The sequence below is a fragment of the Rhinolophus sinicus genome, chromosome 11 (assembly GCF_057876585.1).
Source record: "Rhinolophus sinicus isolate RSI-liver-muscle chromosome 11, RSI-T2T, whole genome shotgun sequence".
Classification (NCBI taxonomy): domain Eukaryota; kingdom Metazoa; phylum Chordata; class Mammalia; order Chiroptera; family Rhinolophidae; genus Rhinolophus; species Rhinolophus sinicus.
This window is the reverse complement of record NC_142511.1, coordinates 13,231,959-13,254,477: the sequence shown is the minus strand read 5'-3', so window position 1 is coordinate 13,254,477 and position 22,519 is coordinate 13,231,959. Positions and strand designations below refer to the sequence as shown.

Sequence of the window (22,519 nt, the reverse complement as noted above, 5' to 3'; positions counted from 1 at the left end):
CGGTCTGCTTCGGTAATCAAAAAGGACAAATTAAAATGCGATATTATTTAAAAATAGCCACACCCAATTCTTGGGAGTGCACAGTGACGTGTGACTCTCCTATAATGTTGGCCTTGGCGTAAAATGGTTCGACTGCTTTAAAAAGTATTTTGGTAACATGTATTGTGAGTCATCAAAATGTTCATACCTTTTATTAGAGCAATTGTAAAAATCAGTATCACAGACAAACCCTCAACTATACATTTTAAAATATATATATGCATTGGTTCCCTGGGCTTGGAGGTAGGCATGGGGACTGCTTATAAGCAGGCCGAAGGGATCTTACTGAGTTGATGGAAATGTTCTAAAACTGGAGTGTGGTGATGGTTGTGGCATTCGGTAAATTTACTAAAATTCACTGAACTGTACATGTCAAACGAGTATAAATTTTATGGCATAACTTATACCACCATAAAGTTGTTAAAAGTATACGTACAAATATTTTCATTGTAACATTTTTATTAGGCATGAAAAAAAAATCAAACATCCGCCACCCCCACCACTGGAAAAAAAAAAAAAAAAGATTTCTAAGGTATGGCTGCTGTACTCTCTGCTACCACACAAAAACAACCAACAGGACCAATCACTCACGATGTCCCAAACAGGCAGGTCCTTTGTGTATACCACAGTAATTTCACACATACTGTTCTCTTCTCCCTTCCCAGCCTTCTCTATGTGGCTATTTCAAGTTTGCGATCTCGTTCCAACATCCTATCTTTAAGTGAAATTTCCCCCAGTTGCTCTAGGGTGAATTGGTCTCTTCCTCTCTCACTGATACTTCCATCTCATCACCATGTTTTATAGTAACTTTAGCCTAAATCGTCTTTTTGATACCGAATGGAATCCTTGTGTAGCCCATATTACAAATGGTTATGAATAGTAAGCTGTTTGGAGAGAGGCAGGCGCTGTGTGTGTGTGTGTGTGTGTGTGTGTGTGTGTGTGTGTGTGTAAGGATAAATGTGTTGAATGACGTTCATTATATAGGACGTGTCCTGGGACATTCATAAGTGAAGCAAACTGTCAATATTTGGGGAAAAGCAGCCCTCTTTAACAATACAACTGATAAAAAGTAATTTTTGAACAAAAGTATTAGCACAGACTAGTTACCAGAATAGTCCTGGAACTTAGGAGAGGCACAGAAGAGCTGCAAGGAGTGGGAATAAAGATTGATAACAGAATCTCACTGTCCATTATTCATCGTTTTTATTTATATAAATAATACCAGTGTAAACCACATAGGAACCATGTCTGATTCTCTTTCCATAATATTCAGTCAGCCATCTTAAACTCAGTCTTTGCCGTCGTCACAAAGTTCTATATTAAAGAACCTCACAGGTGTCACAGTGGAGCCAGGTAACTAAACATTCCAGTCAAGACTCTCATGTTTGGAGAAAGCAAACATGCATTTTGTAATGAAGGCTTTCCACAGAAGTTTGGTTAAGTGAGGCTTAGTTCTATCTGGACATGTGAGTTGTTATACTTGTCACAAACAGGCTCTTGTGGGTTGATTGACTGACTGACAAGAATTCACCCTCCTCTTAACCTCTCTGAACGATGCTGGGAACATCTATGAGTTTCTGGCCCGCACATTATTTTGATTCTCCTGCCTCCTGTCTGTTCCCTTTCCATGATTCACCTTCCTCTTCTCTCTTCCCAACTGTGGGGTTCCCGGGTCTCAGTTTCTTGACTTAATTACGACTCCTCGACTCTGCCCTGTGGGACTGACCGGCATTCTAAGCACCAAAGGGCATCTTCATTGAGGAAACACAACTGCCACATCTGAATTTTGGTGCAGAAATTTAATGGGCGGTCTCCCTTCTCTGCCCATCTATACCTTTCCCCCTCAACGTTTTCCTCCATGTATCACCACCCAGAGGTAACCTCAGATCCAAGTTTCGATGAGAATGAGGACATTTAAGCTCTGACCCTGACCAAGGACTACAAGACAGAAGAGCCCTATTTCTGGCTTGAGCGTGTGTGAATGACAAGCTAGAATCCAGAACAAACATGACCAGGAGGAGGCGGGACAAAAGATGGAAAAGTGGAATGAAGGGCTCTCCAAGGGGCTGCTGTTTCATTCTCCTCCTGTAGGGCGATGAGCCCGAAGCAGGCACTCGACCCCATCAGGCCCGGATCTGTCACAGCCTCTTCAGTCAGGAAGCATTTCAGCAGCATTTTCCTTTACAGCCCAACAATTTATAACACCGTTTTGAGGAAATGCCGAAGAAAAGCAAAAATAATTACCTGTGCTGTTAAAGTCTTACTTCATTAGAAAAATCAGTTGGGACACTAATGGCTGTCTCCTTTCTAATGAGCTTTATTTTAATTAGGCCCACACGTTATTATTTCAGTTGGAAAAAGATCTCCTTTATAATGAACAGCAGGAGGAGTGTGACAGCCTCTGACTGTTTCTTTGACCGTATATAGGAAATGATCACCCTGATACCAACAGCCGTGGTAGCAAGCCCAGTATATTAGGCTTCCCATTTCCAAGAAATAAGTATTAACTAAACAGCTTTAACTGCCCCCCGACCATGAAATGTTTATTACACCCAAATCCTCATTCTACCAACAAAAGGATATTTTCGAAGCTTTAAAGCACCTATTTCTCAAGTTTTATCTGATGTTGGCCCTCACTTAAAATATACTCCTTCCCCATGAGGAGGTGAATGGGATTGAGGATAAAGAAAAGTAAGGGTAAAAACATGGGACGTCCACACTTCTAGGTCACATTCAACTGAGGTCCTACAGCAGAAGTTGGCAAATTTCTCTGTGAAGGGCCCAACAGCACATCTTTTAGGCTTTGCATTCCATATGGTCTCTGTTGCAACTCAACTCTGCCATTTTAAGCATGAAGGCAGCCACAGATAAAAGTGAAAACAAAAAACAAGTTCGGCTGTGTTCCAATAAAACTTTATTTGTTGACATTGAATTTGGAATTTCACATAATTTTTCACATGTCAGAATATATTATTCTGCTTTTTGTTTTCTCCAACCATTTAAACATGTAAAAACCATTCTTGTCTGATGGGCCAGATTTGGCCCAATGGGCTGTAATGTGCCCCACCCTGTCATAGAGAATTGAATTCCCATCAGAGGGTTTGGAACCTAACACTATCAAGGGTTTGGCCCTCCTCCCAAGAGCTCAAACAGCTGAGATAATTTCCACTTCGAGAGACCAGAGTTCTTTTCCAAAATGCCATTTTATAAAATTGTTCTTACTGTACAAACAAGAAAGCCATCAATCAAAATCAAAATTAAATTTAAAAAAATTTTCCTACAACCACATCTTCTTAATAATCAAAGTGTTCAAGTTTCATGTAAATCTCTGTCCACATATATATGTTATTTTAATATAATTTCAATCCTATGATAGACGCAATTTTTTTATTTGGCTTCATTCACTTAATATTATCTTATAAAAATTTTCCCTGTTGTAACTGATTCCTTATACAGTGATACCTCGGTTTTTGAACATAATCCTTTTCGGAAGATGGTTTGAGTTCTGAAACGTTTGAAAATCGAGGCACAGTTTCCCCATAGAAAGTAATGCAAAATGGATTAAACCGTTCCAGACCTTTAAAATCAACCCCTAAAACTGCAAATTTAGCAAGAATTTTACTACCTAATGATACCATAGATACATAAAATTTATGGCATTCGTAAACCAAAATGTTCGTCAACGGAGACATTGAAAAAACCGATGTACTACTGTAATGGTAATAGATATCCCATACATTTTTTTGTGGAATTATTGTGGAAAATTTCCAGGCCATTTGATGGGCTTAATTCAAAAGGATGTCTTAATTAGTCTATTCTCAGGTGTCAAAGTTCAGATTTAAATACCACTCTCTCACTTCCAAGCCAGGACAACCCACTTGGTAGACTAGAGCCTCATGGGTCTTCTCCAGGGTTCACTTCCTTTAGGACAGTGATTTTGATTGATGGCTTTAGCAAGTCTGGGATTTTAACCCATATGCCTCTTGACATATGGGTGTGCCTTCTAGATGTGCCTTCTAGACAAACTCGTTTGAGCTCTTTGTTCTGAACTGACTGCTTATACCCTAGAATTTATATTGAATGTGGTTGGAGGTTTGGGGAGACTAAGCACATACCTCCTTTCCTTACAGCTTTTAACTCAAGATAGTCAGAAAGTCAGATGAGAATCAGTTTCCTTGATTAGAAAACCCAGCAGACTCTCCCAACGCCTCCCCTCCCACCGAGGCTCTGTGGATGGTGACCGCCACACCCTGTCACAGGTGGAGAGAGTGGAGGACGTCTGGTTTGCCCCTCTTCCTGCACCACTAGCAGGCGAGTGAGGAGAGAGTGTGAAAAGTGGGTTTCTTTTCTTCCCATACAGAGGAGTGACATTGCTGGGTCACAGTGCTTACCTTCCCTTTTCTTTCTCTTTGCTTTCAGAATAGGAAGCAGTGCATTTAGCCAGGCTTTTAGCTGCCGCTGACGGGAGGTCCCTGCCCACAGAGAAAACAGTGAACTAGCCAGTTCATCAGGGAACCTGAGGTTTCCACTGGCCCGGGGAACCTAACACGTTTCCTGGGAATCAGCACGTGGGGAGGATGACAAGTGAGGAAGGCCCAGAGGACACAGGAGAGGCTGGGACAAGCAGAGCTGACTAGTCTGTGGTGACTATCAGCCCAATGGGTTATGAAGCTCTGGTAAATGAAGGGTGGTCACACATTTGGCCAACTGGCCAAAAAAGAACAGCAGTTAATAGAGGTCCATGCATCTATGGCCATGACGATAGAGCCCTAAAAATAGGAGTGATTTCCAATGAAATCTGAAAGAGGAGAGTTTCAGGGACTTAGAACATGGCTTAGTGCCTGTAGATCAGTCCATCCCGAAGGTTTCCTTCCACTGAACCTCACACACTGGGATGCAGCAGAAGGTGTGAGCAAGGCCAGTGACCCCTGGGTAATCTGCTTCTTTCCGCTTGACATTTTGTGGCAAACATATTCCTGTGTTCATCGACTTCTTTTAATTTTGAGAAATTTAAAAGCTACAGAAAAGTATAAAGAGTGTAACAAACACTGTATTTCCATCCCTCAGACATAAGAAGTAGTGATATGTTGTAACACTGGCTTCTAGCTACCACCCTCCCCCCTAAGAAATGAAACTTGCGTCTCAGCCCCATCTCCCTTCCTGCATCCCAGGCTTAACACTGGTCATGGGTTTGGTATGTGTCCTTTAGCTCATTTTTGATACTTCAATATTCATATCGCATTCATACTACATCAAATAAACTGTACTTTATGTGTATATCAATGTTTAAATATGTAACAGATGCCATTTATAAATATGTCATGTAAAACCATACCACACTAATGTGTGCATGCACGTGTGTGTGTGTGTGTGTGTGTATGTGCAGTGTCTCTATATCAAACTGGTAAGTTCTTCATTTCGAGTTTCAGTCTTAGTCACCCCCCGCCCCCAACTTTCCCCAAATCTTTACAAATGGCCTTGAGGATACAGATATAGGCAACTTCAACCAAAAGAAAAGCTACCAATTACAAGGCATGTACAACATGGCAAACCCTCTTCTAGAGACTCCACATAAACTTTCTTGAATTTCTTAGACAGCTTAGTATTACTATCCCCATTTTTTGGTGAGGAAACTGAGGACAAGAAAGGTGAACCAATTATCCTGGGGTCACCCAGCTTCTCCTGGAGCAGGTCCTTGGACGTGGCCCGGTGGGAAACACAGGCTTTCTCTCTTGCTCCGTGCTGCCTCTCTCCCTGACTCTCTCGCTCCGCTTTCTTGGTCTTGCACCTGCTATGTACCTGCTGGGCTGCCCTTCAGCAGGAGCACCTTCTAGCACGCCGAGCACCTCTCCTAGAGGAGTCTGGCCGACCACATGCCCTTCCTTTGTGTGCTTTGGTTCCTGCTAAGCCCAGTGGTGTTATTTGCATCATTCACTCATTCAACACATTTATTAAGCCACCGTTCTGTCCCAGGTTCTGGGGACACAAAGATAAATGAAACCTCATTCGTAGCCTGAGGGAACTGTCTGCTCAATGCTTTGAGTCCTTCTGAAGAGTCTTAAATAATAAAGCAGCCCTTATGGAGGTTGGCACCCTCTCTATCCCCCGCCCCTGCGCTCTCTGTAGGATTAAAACAATGCCCGTGGCTGCCACACACAAAGGACGTAGGGAAGAAGGGAAAAGCAAAGCCCAAGAAGAGGATGGGGAGAAGCAGAATGGGAACCCATCAAGGGAATGACACACATGGACATCACTGTATCTCTCGGGGTGGTGCCTTGGGTTGCCTTCCCTGATCCAAGCACTTGCACCCACGGCAAAATTCAGTTTGCGCCATACACTGTTATGGCGTTCAGGGCACTGTCCGCCACACTTCATTCATACACGTGGCATGGTTCTTGTTGCATCTGGGCACTACATTGTTCCAGAACCTGAATGCACCTCTGCTGTTCTCTAAAGAGCCAGACTGAAAGAACCTCAAGGATTCTCTGGAAAGCAAGCCCTCCGGGGAAAAGAACATGAGCAGAGACTGAATGAGTTGCATTTCTTTTAGGCCTGATGCGTGCTTTCTTTTCCTTGTCTGCATCACCTACTGCTATCAGCTACGTGGGAATGCTACATAGCTACCAGCAATAGGTGAGGTAGCGAAGGTGTGCACCCACTTCACCAGTGGTTCCTACACCAGTGTCAACATCACGGCTATTAAGAAGTCATGGCATAAACCTAGGTAGTAAGGAGAAAAAACAGGACTGAGTCACATCCTTACCCTGTCTACAGCTTTCATTCGGCTGGCAGATGAGAAACGGTACACATAGGAGAGGAGGCAAGGCAGGGGGATGACGGGAAAGGAGACGCAAGGATGGGTTGGGTTATCATCAAAAGCAAGACCACACTATGTTTACCATGGAGCAAGAACTAGCTTAATGGGATGATATTGGCAGCCCAGCCCACTTCCCAAATACACATGTCAGCAAGAGCAACTCTCCGCCAGTGTTGAGGACCTCAGTTGTTACTGAAAGTGACAAACTGGGTGGGAGGGACATGCCATGACTTCCTCTGTGCACATGAGGCAGGTCATGGGACATTCTTTAGGGTCTGATACAACAGTCCCACATTTTCTCATCACTAGCATGCACTGAGGAGGCCTTTACATACATCAGCAGAAAGTAAAGCTTATCATCAGCTACGTCTGCCAAACATTACATTTGATTCTATAGCAGCTCTGACGGTCAGCCGTCTACTACAGGAATCGTTTCTGTGTAGAACCAAACCTGACACACGAGTCACGCTCTTCACCAGGCGAAAAGCAAACACCTTCTGGTCTCTGACACCCTGATTCATAAGGTGGATTCAGACTGATCTGATGGAGTGTTAAGAGAAGGAGCCCTTGAAATAAATTTGTAAGTGCAGGCTTACCAAGATCTTTCTCACTAACAAGGTGAATTCTGGCGCCAAGGGATTCGGGCCACTTCGGGAACCCAAACATTCTCTAAATGTAAACGATTTTTCAGTAGACGCAGAGGTCTCCCGATAAACATCTTTTAAAACCAGCTGAATTCAATCCACACGCTGCTCTTTCTCAGACATTTCTTCAAAATGTCACACTGAGTAATTCCAGTTAACAGGCGAAGTCTCAAAGTCATGCAGGGATACATGAGATGGTACAGTAGGCAAACTGAGCTCACTCTCAGGTGTGAAGTACCATGAAGTTTTTGGGGAGAAGAAGAAAGGGAAGGAAGGAGGGAGAAGGGGTTTGCATGGAGTTCTCTCCCCTCAGTTTCCCAATCCTCTTTAAAATCAGAGATATATATGGATACGGTCTCTGGCAAGGCTTGGGTCACCTGGGCCCTAGATCTGAAGGAAACACATTAATGAAATGTGTCTTAAAGAAATCCACAAGTTCTTTGCCTGTGGCCCAAGGACAGGTGGCTCCAGAGAATTATAAAACTTGTACATTTTACTTAAGAATTTCTTGTATACGATATCACGTGCATTTTTATACAGAAAAATCTGTATAACATTGATAAGATTCCAAGAAGACACCCATGGCCCAATAAACCTTAAGAAGTCTTGCATGAGAAAAACTAACCAGATACAAATGACATTGTACTGAAATCTTCTTTATTTACTATTCAGGGTTGTTTTTGAGAGGGCAAAAGGCTCCTTAGTCGCCAGCTGTTCTTACGTCCCCATAGAGCAAAGTATAAGTCCCTGTTTAATTTTTCCTTTAAAAAAATAAAAAAAGTTTAAATTATATTTGATAGTCACTATTATTTTATATTAGTTTCAGGTGTACAGCATAGTGGTTAGACATTTTAAGTCCCTGTTTTTGCCTGGAGAAGATACTAATATTACAGGTACTTTAAAAGTGTGCTTACCTTTTCTGCTTCTTACAAAATAAACTCAAGCATATAGTAGAAAGTAGTAGAAAGCATATCTTACAATTAGAAGTGATCTGTATTTGGTACTATATTCAGAAACTGCTCCATGGTGCCAAGTTTTAATAATCTAGATAGCTTCGTTCTCCTCTAACTACAGAGTTTAAAATCATTACCTTGCTCTGTAGTAAATTCATTTTTTTTTTAAGCTGCAAAATTCGTCAAATACGACCCCTTCACATAAGGTTCAGGGGCCTATGAAGTGTCGGGCACAACTACAGATTCCAGTGGAACAGCATTAGGTATCTTGATAAAAGAAAAAAAAAAAACGATGTAAAAATAAAGGGGACACTTCCATTGTTTCACAGGATTTTTACTCTCCAAAAGAACAAAACAAATGCCAATGAAACAGAGGTTATATAGCATAGGGAATACAGTCAATGGAATTGTAACTGCTCTATACGATGTCAGAGGGGTAGTAGATGGTGGGGGGTTATCACTTTGTGAGGGGTGTAAATGTCCAATTATTACACTGCTTTGTACACTTGAAACTAATAAAAAAAAATACTGGAAAAAAAAATAAAGCTCTTTTGAACTCTTGTTGATCTGACCAAAGCTGTCCCCTGGTCATCTCCAGAGGCAGCCCCGTGTCCTGGCCTTGCACACACCAGCACAGTGACATGGTACCAAGTGTCCAAGAAGCTGTGTCCCCGCTGCCTGGTTAAGGGACTCCAAGTTTCGCACCTGACCCAGCCAAAACTTGTGTCCAATACAGAAGAATCTGACTCACAGTGACAACGGCGGGAGGGTGGGGGATAGATGAAGGACTCCTCCATCAGTAAAACAATTACATTTTTAAAGAAATTCACTTTTAAAATCGAACACCTCAGCCAAGGGACTGTTCCTTACCTATTTTGTATCCCATGTTTCCTATCGATTTTTCTATTCTGAGTAGCTAGCATCATGTCTGGTACTCAGTAAGTGCTAGATAAAAGCTTTTCAATGCATTTTTGCTACCTGCTTTTCTGTGCCACTGTTTATTTCTGAGAAAACCGTGGGTCTGTTTGTGGTGCAAAGGTTAACTGTCGCTTAGCACAGTGACGATCTCTGAATTTGTGTACTGAAGCCCAAATTAAGTTTCACTATACATATTTAACCATCGAAAAGTCCTAGTTTCTTTATGCTAATGGTACTTTTATATCTATTGTTTGAAGTTTTATTTTATTTTTTAGATCTGTCTTGAGAGAGACAGAGCTGAGATTTCTTTTGGGATCCAGAGGAGAGTTAAGAGGTAATAGACATTCAGTAAAACCAAAGGATGCATCAAGGAATGGCATGTTTCAATCTTCACGGTTCAGTCAATTTTGCTTCATATCAATTTAAGGAAGAAAAAAGGAATTCCTGGACATTTCTGAGAGAGATTAAATCTAAAAACTCAGGGCCTCTGAGAGGGACTCCAATTTTTAGCATGGCACTCTGAGTTTAATCGTTTTTTTCAATCAACCCTATAAAACTTAAAGAATAGATTTGAGTCGCATCTATGGTGGTCCTCATGATAGCTTGGACCAAAGAAATATCAGCTACACTGAAAAGTCAGGAAAATAATTTGTAAGAGTCCAGCTTCCAATTTGGGTTCTTTAAACTGTGACGAAGACTGCATCAAGCCAAACACGTATGTTAAGAAGGAACATTTTAATTTTTGGAGATTTAACATTTAAGTAATACATAGGATAGCATATTTACTATATTCCGAAGGAGGAACTTTCAATAAGATAGAAGCAGCAGAAAAGCTTGGTTCAGAGAGGATAGAAAATTCCTCTAGAAATCTGTTAACTGGGAGAATGTCACAGATTAAACAATAGCTCTTCTTTGAGTAGAAATGTATTCAATAGTAGGGGCACGATTTATGTTGAATCTACAAATGCTCCTTTATCCAGGGAAGTTCCCATCTAATAAATGATCAAGTTACAAATTTTGCTTTTGTTGTGATAAACACATCATAATCTATACTTTAGATACAAAAGGAAAACAGGAAGTCGAATTTCAGATGGGAACAATGCATTTCAATTTTGAGTAAAAACAGGCAGAATTTCAATTATGGAAACACACAGCAAAGGAGGTAGATAATTTTAAATGCCTTGTCAGAGTTTGTAAATGTTGTTTAAAAGATCATTTAAAATTCAGGTTCCAATTTTTACAGACTACCTCTACTAAGCAGATCTTTTTGTTGCCAAAAAGCTAGCAGCGGGAAAAAAAAGCCAAATAAACCGAGAAAGAAAAGATCTTCACCAATACAGTGGGAACAAAATATTTCTTTTTTATGCTTCTCTGTACTAAAACAAAATATTTCAGCAAGTTGAACAGCTTTTGAACCAATATGTGAAACTTGGTTAATTACTCCTGGATTAAATTTTCCATCTAAAAAGTCATGCATAAGCCAAAATTTCACTAAAAATAAAAAATTACACTTCTAAATGAGTATTTATGCATAGTCAGGGAGCACCATAGATGAAACTACCATTTTAAGTAATTACCATTTCTGTTTTTCACTCTGGTAGTATTAACTGGTCTTTTAACGGTGCATTAGAAGATTATACCATTATTCTTTCATGGGGTTCATCTTAGAGTGGGGTCTGCTGCTGAAATACTGATGAATTTAAGACTTTATTATCTTCCACTGAGTGACATATATCATAACTTAGAAATTCATGAAGCAATGCTCAGATAAAAGGACCACAAAAAGTTTAAAAGAAATAAAAATTAAAGCAAAAATTTTCAAAGGTAAAATTGGCCTGCGATGCCTTAACCATAGTGGTGATATGTTCCGAATTTACGATTTCACTTTTCTTCAGAATACAGCTTTCAAATGATAATACTCAGATTTATAACTTTAATAGTTAAAATGCACCCCTCTGCAGTGATGAATTTAAATCCTACAAGTATGTAAGCCTGTCATTATTACCACAGTTTATACTGCATTCAGTTGATTAGCATATGGCCCTCTGAGGGCCTAAGTTCGATTTCCACACGGATCAACTCTGTAGCTTACTGTCAATGTAAAAAAACCCACACATTCCTAGAGAAGCAACTTGGAGACTCCCCTCTGGAACCATAGAGACGGAGAATAATGAAATAATAATAATAATTATAATAATTGTTATTATAATTATCCTTGCAAACCTGGGTAAGACACTCAAGCATTCTGAGCCTCAGTTTCCTTGTCTGTAAAATGCAGATAACACATGTCTCGCAGCCATTACCCTGAGGCAGGCATTGATGGCAACACATAGGTGATATTTGTAAAACACTCCAGAGCTGGGTCAGGCATATAGTAGGTAATCGGTAAGTTTTGGCAGGTACCCTCTTGCTTGTGGTCTGAGGTCAGAGCAGGGCTTCAACTGCAGATAACACAGAGTCATAGCAACACTATCTCTAGACAAAGCCTCTTACTAGTCTCTACCTGGCTCTGCACACGTCAGTTAATGATCAACGGTAGTACAGGATCTAGGAAGTCTATTACACATTAAATAGTCTCAGAACCACATTTGTGTGTGTGTGTGTGTGTGTGTGGGGGGGGGCTACTTTGGTTTTAACCCTCTCTCATCTCCTTACAAGAACAGCTTTGTAACAGAAATCAGAACATTGGTACCCTAACTCATGAGGCAGTTAGCATCTTTCCCTAGAACCACGTACTCATCTTTACTTCTTACCTTTTCAATTTTTTCATCCAGCATCCTGAAGAATTCTTGTTGGCTCTCAGAGGTGTGCATGCTGAAAAACAGAGAGAAGTTACGTGCACATTTCAGTTTTTTGCTTAAACCTGGCTCCCTCAAGAAAAATGCTGAGTCTCTACACTTTGGGGCAGACATTTATTTATTGCACTTTTCCACTGAAATACTCTGAAGTTATAGTAAAGATAAATGTTATTACAGTAATCCTACAAATGCATTTCATAATACTCTATCAGTACCTATAATTTAAGGAATACAATTTTCTTTCAGTGTTCATGTTATTTATAGTGACGGTACTGGGAGGGGCATGCCAAATTTTTTTCTTCAGATACACATTTGTGATTGGAAAAAAAAAGCATAGGCAAGTAGCACATGGCATATCTCAACCCTGTGTGTAACTGTAAAGAAGAAAATATGTCCTAGTTATTATACTGAAAGGTGCACTTTACAGAGGTTGTCAGCACCAACACGCTTTCAGCTGACTGTCTAGGGGTGGGCTGGCAGCCAATGAGCTCAGCGCTTGACACTGGCCCCCGAACACCTTCTCTATTGGCGACAGCACATGTATCTCTCTGGGAAATCCCACTGAAATGTGGGACTAAGTCAGGAAGCAGGTTCGAAGAGCACTTGTCCTGTGTGCTTGCTTGTCCTGTGTCACTTGACAGCATACTTAGTGAAATGCACACAGTGCATAGAAGGTAAGGGGAGCAGAGAAGAATCACAGATGGAAAAGGCGTGGGGAAGAGAGGACCTCGATGGCAATAAGGTTTCAGTGACTGTCGTTTCTACTTAGCAGATATTAGCAGTTGTGGGTGTTCCAAGGAGGTTCCGGATGCTGGGGTGAGAGACACATTGCACAGTGTTTCTTTCACTTACTGCTGGTGCCTGCTGGTTGTGTTGGCTGGGGGTGGGTGGGGGAGTGGCTGCGGAACAGCTTCTTCCCTTCCAGTCTAGGTGTGGTGAGCAAAGTGTGGCACGAGTGACCCCAAACCCTCCCATGACAGATAATGGGGCTCCAAGGAGGTGTTCCCCGGTGTGTAAACCGAGATTTTTAAATCTGGGAGCACAGTGGCATCAGCTCTGATGTAAAAGGAAAACCATGAAAAATATCTGACCAGCAACTTTCACTGTTACAAAGCACAAATATCACGTAACTTTTGCTGTCCTTTATACGATCATTGAAATTAAGTAAATGCCCTATTTCAGAAACAAGCCCTGTCTTATTGCAGGTTTGAAAGGCGGGGCCGACTCTGGGATAATGAGAATATATTAAACAGTCTCCTGTCTCTGGCTGGACAGGAAAGCCAGTACGCACAGCTGAGTCTCCCCAGATTCCTCATGTTTTCACTTCTTTAAAGCGCCAAACACTTTTCATTTGAGCCACTTTGGATGCAAGTCTTCTAAGCTGTACACTCTTTTAATAGAGGATCTATCACAGGCATTACTTAATTTTCTCCTTAATGACTAGTGGGCACTTCCATGATCTTAAATCACAATAATCTTCTGGGACACCCCCCCCCCCCCCACACACACACACACTCTATGATGGGTAGAGCTGGCCCCTCTGAAGCAAAATGGCCCGGAACTTCAGGCTTTTGTTCTTTGCCTGCTTTTGAGCTCTTTCTCTCATTTCTTCTCCTCAGAGGAGGTATTCGTCCTCCTGCAGTTTCCTTCCCAGCTGCTGCTTCTACTCCGTGCTTGGAAACAGCACAGCCAAGTTTGGTCGAGTTGTGCCTGAAGTTATGTGGTCAGGCTCCAAGGCCGAGCTTGGGGGTTTCTTGTGAGTGGGAAACATGAATATTCTGGCACCCACTCTTTGGGCATCCTTCCTGTTCCTGGCCAAGCCCTCAGCAGATAAGGTTGTCAGACAGCTCAGGGTCCCAATACGAAAGTCATGAAGATTATAAATACTCATACATACATGTATGGTTAGCTAGTTAGCTGTCTGTTTCTAGGAAATTCTAAGAGAACACATAAAAATGGCATTTTTAGGATTTGATGTTCAATGTGGAAATGTTTGGGTTAGAGGTTTTAGCATATATTGCCTTGCATATAACAGGAGGGCAACAGATATTTAATTGACCAAGTGATTTCCATTTAAATGAATGTGGTTTGTGACCCCTCAGAGGCAGCACACTGTGTTAGCAGGGGGAAAGTACAGGCTTCTGACTCCTCATCTATAAAACCAGCAGGCTGGTCTCTGAGGTTCTTAAGTAAAAGCCTTAAGTAAAAGCAACTCTGCAAATGTGTCTGCCACCCCAGTGATCAAGAATGCCCAAGCTCAGGTGTTCGTATCAGGAGCTTGAGATCCAAGGTGATGGCGGTCACCTCAGGAAGCATATACGCTAAAGCGAGAACCAAAACCTCAATGGTTTCAGTTTTGAGTAGTTTTATGACATCTTTCCTAACCATTAAAAAAATATATATATATCCCTTGATCAAAACAAACTGAACAAAACCCACCCAACCCAGAAGTAATTAGACAAACCGAATCAGTGTATTTTCAACCCCACCTGAATCCTGAACTGAATATTAACCTTACTCTGGGGTAGAGGGTACAATGGTCCGGAAATAAACTACCATTTTCATCTTCTCATGTGCCCTTTGAGAAATAATTCTAACCCAACATAGGCAACCGGCCTTCAATCGGGTACATCTCTATGACCATACCCTCTGATAGAGAAATCTTTCTTCATCTAACAGCGTTTGAACATTCCCTGCCTGCCTTTGGCTCATTTAAAAACCTACCAAGAAGAGTCACCCACCAGCCTGCTTCACTATCTTGCTATCCTGAAACACAGCACGTAGACTGTGTTAGACAGAAGACGGAATGGAAAGGTGACTTGATTTCTTATCAGATCCAGATGCACTAAATGAGCTCTTTCAGATAAACTCCAGTATCCCTGGGAGCATGGCAGACACTGCCAGATGGAACGAATGCCCACACGAGGTCCCTGTTACCTGGGTATCACCTTAGGTATGGTGTACCTGAAATCATGATGCTTATTTGGCTGTTCTCCATAGATTTGTTTCAAAGAGAAGCCCTGAAATCTCTCCAACAGGGGCAGAAACAGAATTTTTACTCTGAGGAAATAAATTACCCGATATCCTCTAACTCCCGCCTAGATAAATGTGGATGCCCTCTTCTCAACAGAGTGGCGTTAATACTAGTTTAAGTTCAAGAATATAAACTGCACTGTGAGGAACAGTCCCTAGGTAATGACTCTCAGTCCTTAAATGCTTTTCTGATTCACAATTTGATGATTGTGAGTGGGGATTAAGGAGGAGGAAAAGCAGACTCGCTTTCTCTCTCAAAGACATTAGAAAGGAATAATTGAATCGCTCATGATTTTGCTTATGAAGTATAAATACTCGATGCTAAGATTAATTAGATCTAAAGATCTTTTATTAAAGCCTGTATGTTGGTGCCTAATGTCACTGATAAATCTTAACAATTTCAGTAATTCCTGTTTCTCTCTAATAATTACAACTCAACCTTGGAAAACCCAGTGCCCTCCCCTGGAGCACTTCCTGTGGCCCCCAGTTGGCGTGGCAAAGCTTTTGTGAGTTAACCCTGAGCTGGCAAAGGCTCTTTCTGCGATGTCTCAGCTCCATGAGACTAGGGATAATCACACGATGGAATCTTAATGACAAGTAAACTAATGAAGGTAAGGTAGATAAAATGAGCTTGAAGAGCTTTCATGTTTAGTGACTTAAAAAAATTTTTTCCAAATAATAAAAACTGAAGCCACAAAAGTATGAGAGGGCAAGGTCGTCCTTCCTTAAGAGTTCACCTGCAAACATGAAATTCGAATTACTCAGTGGGTTCCTGGCAAATCTCGGCCTGAACACAGGTATTTCTTCCTGATTATCATCGTTCTTTTTCAACTGGACCTCAGGGAAGTGGGTTAGTTCTAATCTTCACATCATGACACCCCCTTGCTAGTGGTTCACGCATGGCACACTTTTATTTTGTTCGTTAATGCTTTTGTTTTTCAAAAATAGTGTAATAAGCAACCATGACACCAAAACAAAAACCAAAAGCTGGGACCTGGACGACAACCTAGAGCTCACGTACCTCCCCACCCAGGCATCTGATTTATTTTAGTTGTTTTTCACTTTCTTTTTTTCAAAGAGTGCATCATGCTCTATGTAATCTTTCGGGGCTTACTCATTTCTTCTATTGCTAGGATCCATCCAGCACTGGGAATTGCTGTAGCACATTCGTTTTCACTAATTTAAATATTAACTTCAAGTGAACTCATTTAATATTAACTTTAATATTCCGTTGTGTGAATATAGTGTAGTACATTTACCCAATTTCCTGTTAAAGGGCATTTGGATGGTTTCTAATTATTAAGATGTTCTTACCAAGTGCCAGGCACTGTGAGAAGCACTGGCATACATTATTTTGTTGACTCTCCAGTCCTCTAAGATGGGGTGCTCACCTCCTTTCTTCTCTGAGGAAACTGAAGCTCAAAGACATTAGGACATTCTCCTGAGACCACAAAGTCAGTAAGAATGTGTTCTATGTGTTGCATCAAAGGTGAGGACCATTACCGTGTTTCCCCGAAAATAAGACCTAGCTGGACCATTGGCTCTAGTGCACCTTTTGGAGCAAAAATTAATATAAGACCCGGTATTGTATTATATTCATTATATTATTATATTATATTATATTATATTATATTATATTATATTATATTATATTAATTATACTATACTATATTATATTATACCGGGTCTTACATTATAGTCAAATAAGAACGGGTCTTAAATTAATTTTTGCTCCAAAGACGCTGATGGTCCGGCTAGATCTTATTTTTGGGGAAACACAGTATTAATAAGTCAGCTATTGTCTGGTATGAGATTGTCCTTCCACTCATGGGGAACAAAAACCCTCATTATCTTATTTTATACAACTACATAATAAATACGTCAGCAAGTAGGAAAAGTAAACCTCGAGTCTTGGCCCTCCAGAAAGATTTCTTAGTTGAATTCCAGGGACCCAACATTCTGACTCATAATTTAAAATACACACACACACACACACACACACACACACACACACACACACAGGCATGCTGCTGTGTAGAAAACAGAGGATTTTCTTCATAATTTTAATGTAAACACATACGCCAATTTAATCAACTTCTCTGAGAGCTTCAGCCGATGCCAGTTTGCAAAGTGTGTTGTTTCAGTGCGTCCAAGTTAAATACGTATTCGCTCTAAAGGAAAAAGGAAAACCTCTCTAATCCAGGCTCTTCTTAGAATTCATAGATAACGGAAACATTGAAAAATAGCACATATTCAGACGTCTTGGCTGAAAAGATATTTGGTTCTGTCATCATATATCTGGGATCCCTAAAGGCAGATAAAGTTAGTGTAGATCAAAGTGATTGCCAGTGAAGTGGACCAGGGAGGTTGTGATTGCAGCATAGCATTTACCTAAGGCTGCAAAAATCACTTGGGCCATTATACTGACATTGAAAATGATAAGTGGATTTTAACGTGTCTAGTTTTTTTTTTTTTATATTAAAAAAATGAAGCCCGAGCTCATTCACCACCCCCTGAAGAGTCTTAATTGCCATATCATGGTAGCCATGGCTACAGTAATTCCAAACACTGAGCCAGGTCAAACTGATTACGGATCAGGTTATTTCTGTCTCAATTTTCTGGGAGGAACGAGGGTCACAACTTCTTATGCTTATGATTTTAACTTGTGGGGCAACTATTACATATATGTAATGGTCAAATTTATTTTAGGGTGGGGGTGACTGTGTCAAATGTACTAGCATGATCAGGACCCCCAGAGAGAATTTGTTCATATTTAGGGGGAACCCCACTAAAAAGATTTGTAGCCTCTGAGATAACAGAGCCTCTTTGAAGGAAAGGGAGGTACCTTCAAAGTCACACCAAGTGAGTTTTATCACCAAGGTATTTTCAGTTCTAGAACAATCTAGAAAACTACTCATTGTTCTCTTTAACTATTTAATTGTGAAATACATAACACATAGAAAAGAAAACATGTAAGGTTATTGGTACATTTTTAAATAATAGTAAGTAAAGGGACACCCATGTAATCACCACTCAGATAAAGAAACAGAACCCATGGTCCTACTGTCTTCCATCCAGTCAGAAAGAACTGCTCTTCTATGCTTAATGCCTTTTCATTTTCTTGTTTGTCTTTATTGTTCTTCGACATACATATCTATTGCTAAGTTCGGCCTGTTTTTGAACTTTATATGAAGGAAACTATATATAGGCAGATACTGCTCCAGCCTTACATTCATGAGATTCCTCCATCGTCATATATGTAGCTATAGATCAGTCATTTCCACAGATATGTACTCTTCTCATCATAAGACTATGCCACATTTTTGTTAGCCATTATATTTTTGATGGGCATTTGGGTTTTACCTTTAAGAGCTCACAAAAACAATGCTGCCATGGGTATTTGTGCTGGCACGCATGTTCAAGGGTTTCTCTAGAATATGTACCTGATAGCGAAGTTGCTGAGGCAGGGAAGGTCTGAGTAGGTACAATTTTACGAGATAATACAAACTGTTTTTCAAAGTAATTGTATCCATTTATATTCTCACCAGCAGGAGTTAAGAGTGCGTCTGTTCCGCATTCTGGCCAATCTTTTGTATTGTCAGACTTCCAAATGTTTGCTAACCTTGTGGTACGAAGTGACTTTTTTACATATACTGGGGGGGGTGCCAAAAAAATGTATACACATGACTTGTATTCATCTTTTGTTATCGGTATATATTGAGTATTACAATTTAATACAGTCTTTTCCTTTCTTAAAATGTGTATACATTGTTTTTGGCACCCTCATGCTTCCTCTTCAGTCAAATGGTCATTCAGGTTTTCAGCCTGTTTTTCCATGAGCTCTCTATATTTTACTTATGTATTGTAAACGATTCCATCATTTTGTGGCCTTTTACTCTCCTACTATATCTGATACACAGAAATTCTTAATTTTAATACGATCATAATAATTAATCATCTTCCTTACAATTTGCATCTTTTGTGACTTAGTCAAAAATTTTCCCCACTGCATGGTCATAAAGATATCCCCCTTCATTTTCTTCTAACGGATCTGAAATGTCGGCTCTGTCATACATTGTGGGTCTGTTTGGGGACTCTCTGTTCTGTTAGACTAAACCACACTGGTTGCAATTACTGAAGCTTTATAATGAGTCTTGATTATCTGGTAGGCAAAATGAAACTCACCCTGCAAATATTTTTAGCTTTAAGAACAATAGAACAAATAAGGATCTAGAACTTACTTTGCTCTGGGTTGATGAACAAATCCTGGAATCTCTTTATTTGTTTTAAGTCTTGCATTGGAACTGGCACTTTTTTCCTAAAACACATAAACGTACACATGTAAGAGACAAGATGAGAATCAGCAATTCAACAATAGCATGATTTTTTCATCACAGAAATGCTAGATTTATCTGGGACCTGCCACAGTTGGTTACTTCACAGGGACAAAAGTCCTTACAAAGATGTTACACAGGCCAGGTAGAACTGTCAAATATTTTAACAGGGAACATAGTCCTGAAGAGAGAAATTCGCTTTATAACAGCTGACTCTGTTTAGGAGACTATGTGCAACTAATATTTGATTTTTAGGTTGAGTTATTGAAAATAGTAAGAGAATCAAAGAACAGACTATTCTAATGTTAAGAAGAGCAGCAGTGGCACAATCACAGCCATTGCTGACTTGCTCAGGTTAACCGTAGTTATTGGGACATAAAGTTTGCACAAGGCCCTGTCAGTAACAGGGACAAGAACGTGAGTAAAAATAACAATTTTCCACGCACAACAAATATTGGGATTAAATTCAATTGAATTAATAAAATTCAATATTAGCCTATATTCAAGAGACACTTTTTTGGCTGTTAGCCTGATCTGATTTCTTATTCCCAATAAACCAGCCACATGGGAAAGAAAAACTCTCAAATCATAAAATACCAATATATCAGTAAATACCTCAAACACTTCTGCTCTGTACTTTTACAAACATTATTATTTTAAAAAATATTCAAGGTGCGTTACCATTTGCTCACAAAACACTCCTAAAGTGAAAGGAAAGACTATTCTAAACCAATTTACACACCTCAAAACGCGGAGGTGTGGCAATATTGAAAGATCCAGGCTAGGGACAGGTGTAACAACTCGCGTGGGCCAACGCACCATTCTCACCACAGGCAGGGTGAATGTGTGGCCCATAAAAGAGATGCTCCCAAAATGAACTCTTTTGAGTTCGTATTTCTCCTAGGACAGCAAAAGCCGTTTACGTCAATGAAATTCCAATGAGTTATATGCCCTGGCTGTTCGTTATTTACCATCAAACACAAGCTTATCTGCATAACATTAGTATTCCAAAATAGAGGGTAATTTTGTTTGTGAACCTCTAGGAAAAGAATCATTACAGTTCTTTTGCAGTTTACCTTACTTTCCTTACCCTCCACTAAACAACGTTTTCATGAACATTTAAAAAGCATAAAATACATACTGTTCCCTTTGCTTATGTAGTCAGGGAACAACAGATGAACTACCTTGGTTTTTACAAAGCAGGTGGGAAAGCAATTTGAAATTCCTAATGCACTAACTCGAGGAGGGCAGGGCCCGTGTCCTCTCTTTACCATCGGGGCTACAATGCCTGGCTTAGGGGCCTGGCCCTTTATGGCAGGCACGTATCAAACATTTGTAGAATGAATGTATTATGTCAGCAAATAATTAACTTCTTTTTAACAATTAGATATAAAAGTAACTCAAATGCAGTCTCTCTGCAGGACCGAAGAAGATGTAGGTTCCCTCCAAATTTGTCATGTTCTCCCTCAAACTTGCTATACACATGGGTTAAGCATTGAACATGGACATATTTACTACGACAGAACCTTATACTTTTTCTCTAGTCACATACTTTCTCAAACTCGTTGAACTTAAATGATACGTTGTAATTTTAAACATTGCTGAGGCAAGAAAGCAGCTTCTAATTCTAAGGATACAAATGACATGGAATGGTATTCTGTTTATATTCAATGTATTAAACTGTGCCCTGCATAATCACATTGCCTCACCAAATCTTCCTTAAAAACACATTGTGTGATTGCTAAGAAAAGAAGGAATTCCCCCAAACAACAGAAACACAGTGGATAGGCAGAGCACTCCTGCTCAGGAGAGAAGAGGTCACCCTCAGCACCTAACTTCCTGCACTGGCAGGAAGTAAGAGAATCAAAGGTGAGGTGGAGGCAAAGGGAGGAAAATCAGCTTCAGACTGCCCCCTTAGAGAAAAAAAGTACATATAATTAAATAGAGATTTCTAGCCATTATGTTTATAATGTAATTTTTACAAATCACCATTCACCAAGTTCAATAGTAAGAACTCACTGAGCACTTACTGTAAGTCAGGCACTATTCTAAGTGATTTACATACATTAACTCATTTTAATATATTTACATAAATATTTGCATACATGAACTCATTTTTATGCCCACAGTACCTCTCTGAGATAGGTACCATTATTATCCCCATTTTACAGATGAGGAAGTGGAGGTGTAGAGAGGTGAACACTTACTTGAGATTACAACATAATAAGTCTTAGTGTTGGAATCTGAACCCAAGTAGAATGGCCTCAGAGTCCATGCTTTTAGCCACTAGGCCAGCAGTTCTCAAACTTTTTAGTAGCAAGACCTCTTTACCTATATTCTCCAAATGTTGACACTTTTCACTATACAATATGCAAAAAATCACATTTGTTAAAATCACCACCAATCTCATCAGAAAAGTCTTGACAAAAGCTGTCAAGCACGTGGCAGTATAAAGTTTTCCAAAATTCTAATTTTGGTTTAGTGTTTGAGTTTTATGACTGGCAACAGATACTGCCAACTGTTTCTTTAAAGTCATAGGTTCTCTTCATTCATCTTTGAGAAAAGGTTTGCCAAATACTCAAGTCTGAATACCCATCCATAAGGAAGAAATGCTTTATTTCCCATATCATCACATTATTAAAAACATATGCATCCGTGGCGCGAGATTTAATAATAAAATTAAATAATCTTTACTGCTTTATCAGGGACATTCTTAAGTGAAAATGGAATGCATTCTTCCACTGAGGGCCTGGTGGTGGAGAATACAATGACTATTGATAGTTTGGTGGCACTGCCTTGGTTTGTGATAACTAGTAGTCTTACTATCCTTGCTTTTGCGTCATCGGAGCAAATGTCAACACAGCAAAAAAAAAAAAAAAAAGTTTCTCAGTTATTATTAGGAAAATGACCTTGAGGACTGAGAATGTCTCTGGGACCCTCAGGATCCACAGGCCACACTTTTGACTGTAGTGTCTTTTTTGCA

The 22,519-nt window shown here is 40.1% G+C and overlaps 1 protein-coding gene across 1 annotated transcript in view; it reads right to left on the bottom strand.

The window, feature by feature from the left end:
• The window catches only part of C11H1orf21 (chromosome 11 C1orf21 homolog), a 194,162-nt gene that overhangs the window by 4,954 nt on the left and 166,689 nt on the right, over positions 1–22,519 (bottom strand). Inside the window, exons 4-5 of the mRNA XM_019738074.3 lie at positions 19,444–19,520; positions 12,125–12,185 (exon numbers count right to left, since the gene is read on the bottom strand). Coding sequence (XP_019593633.1) covers positions 12,125–12,185; positions 19,444–19,520 — 138 coding nt within the window. The remainder of the gene's footprint in view (positions 1–12,124; positions 12,186–19,443; positions 19,521–22,519) is intronic.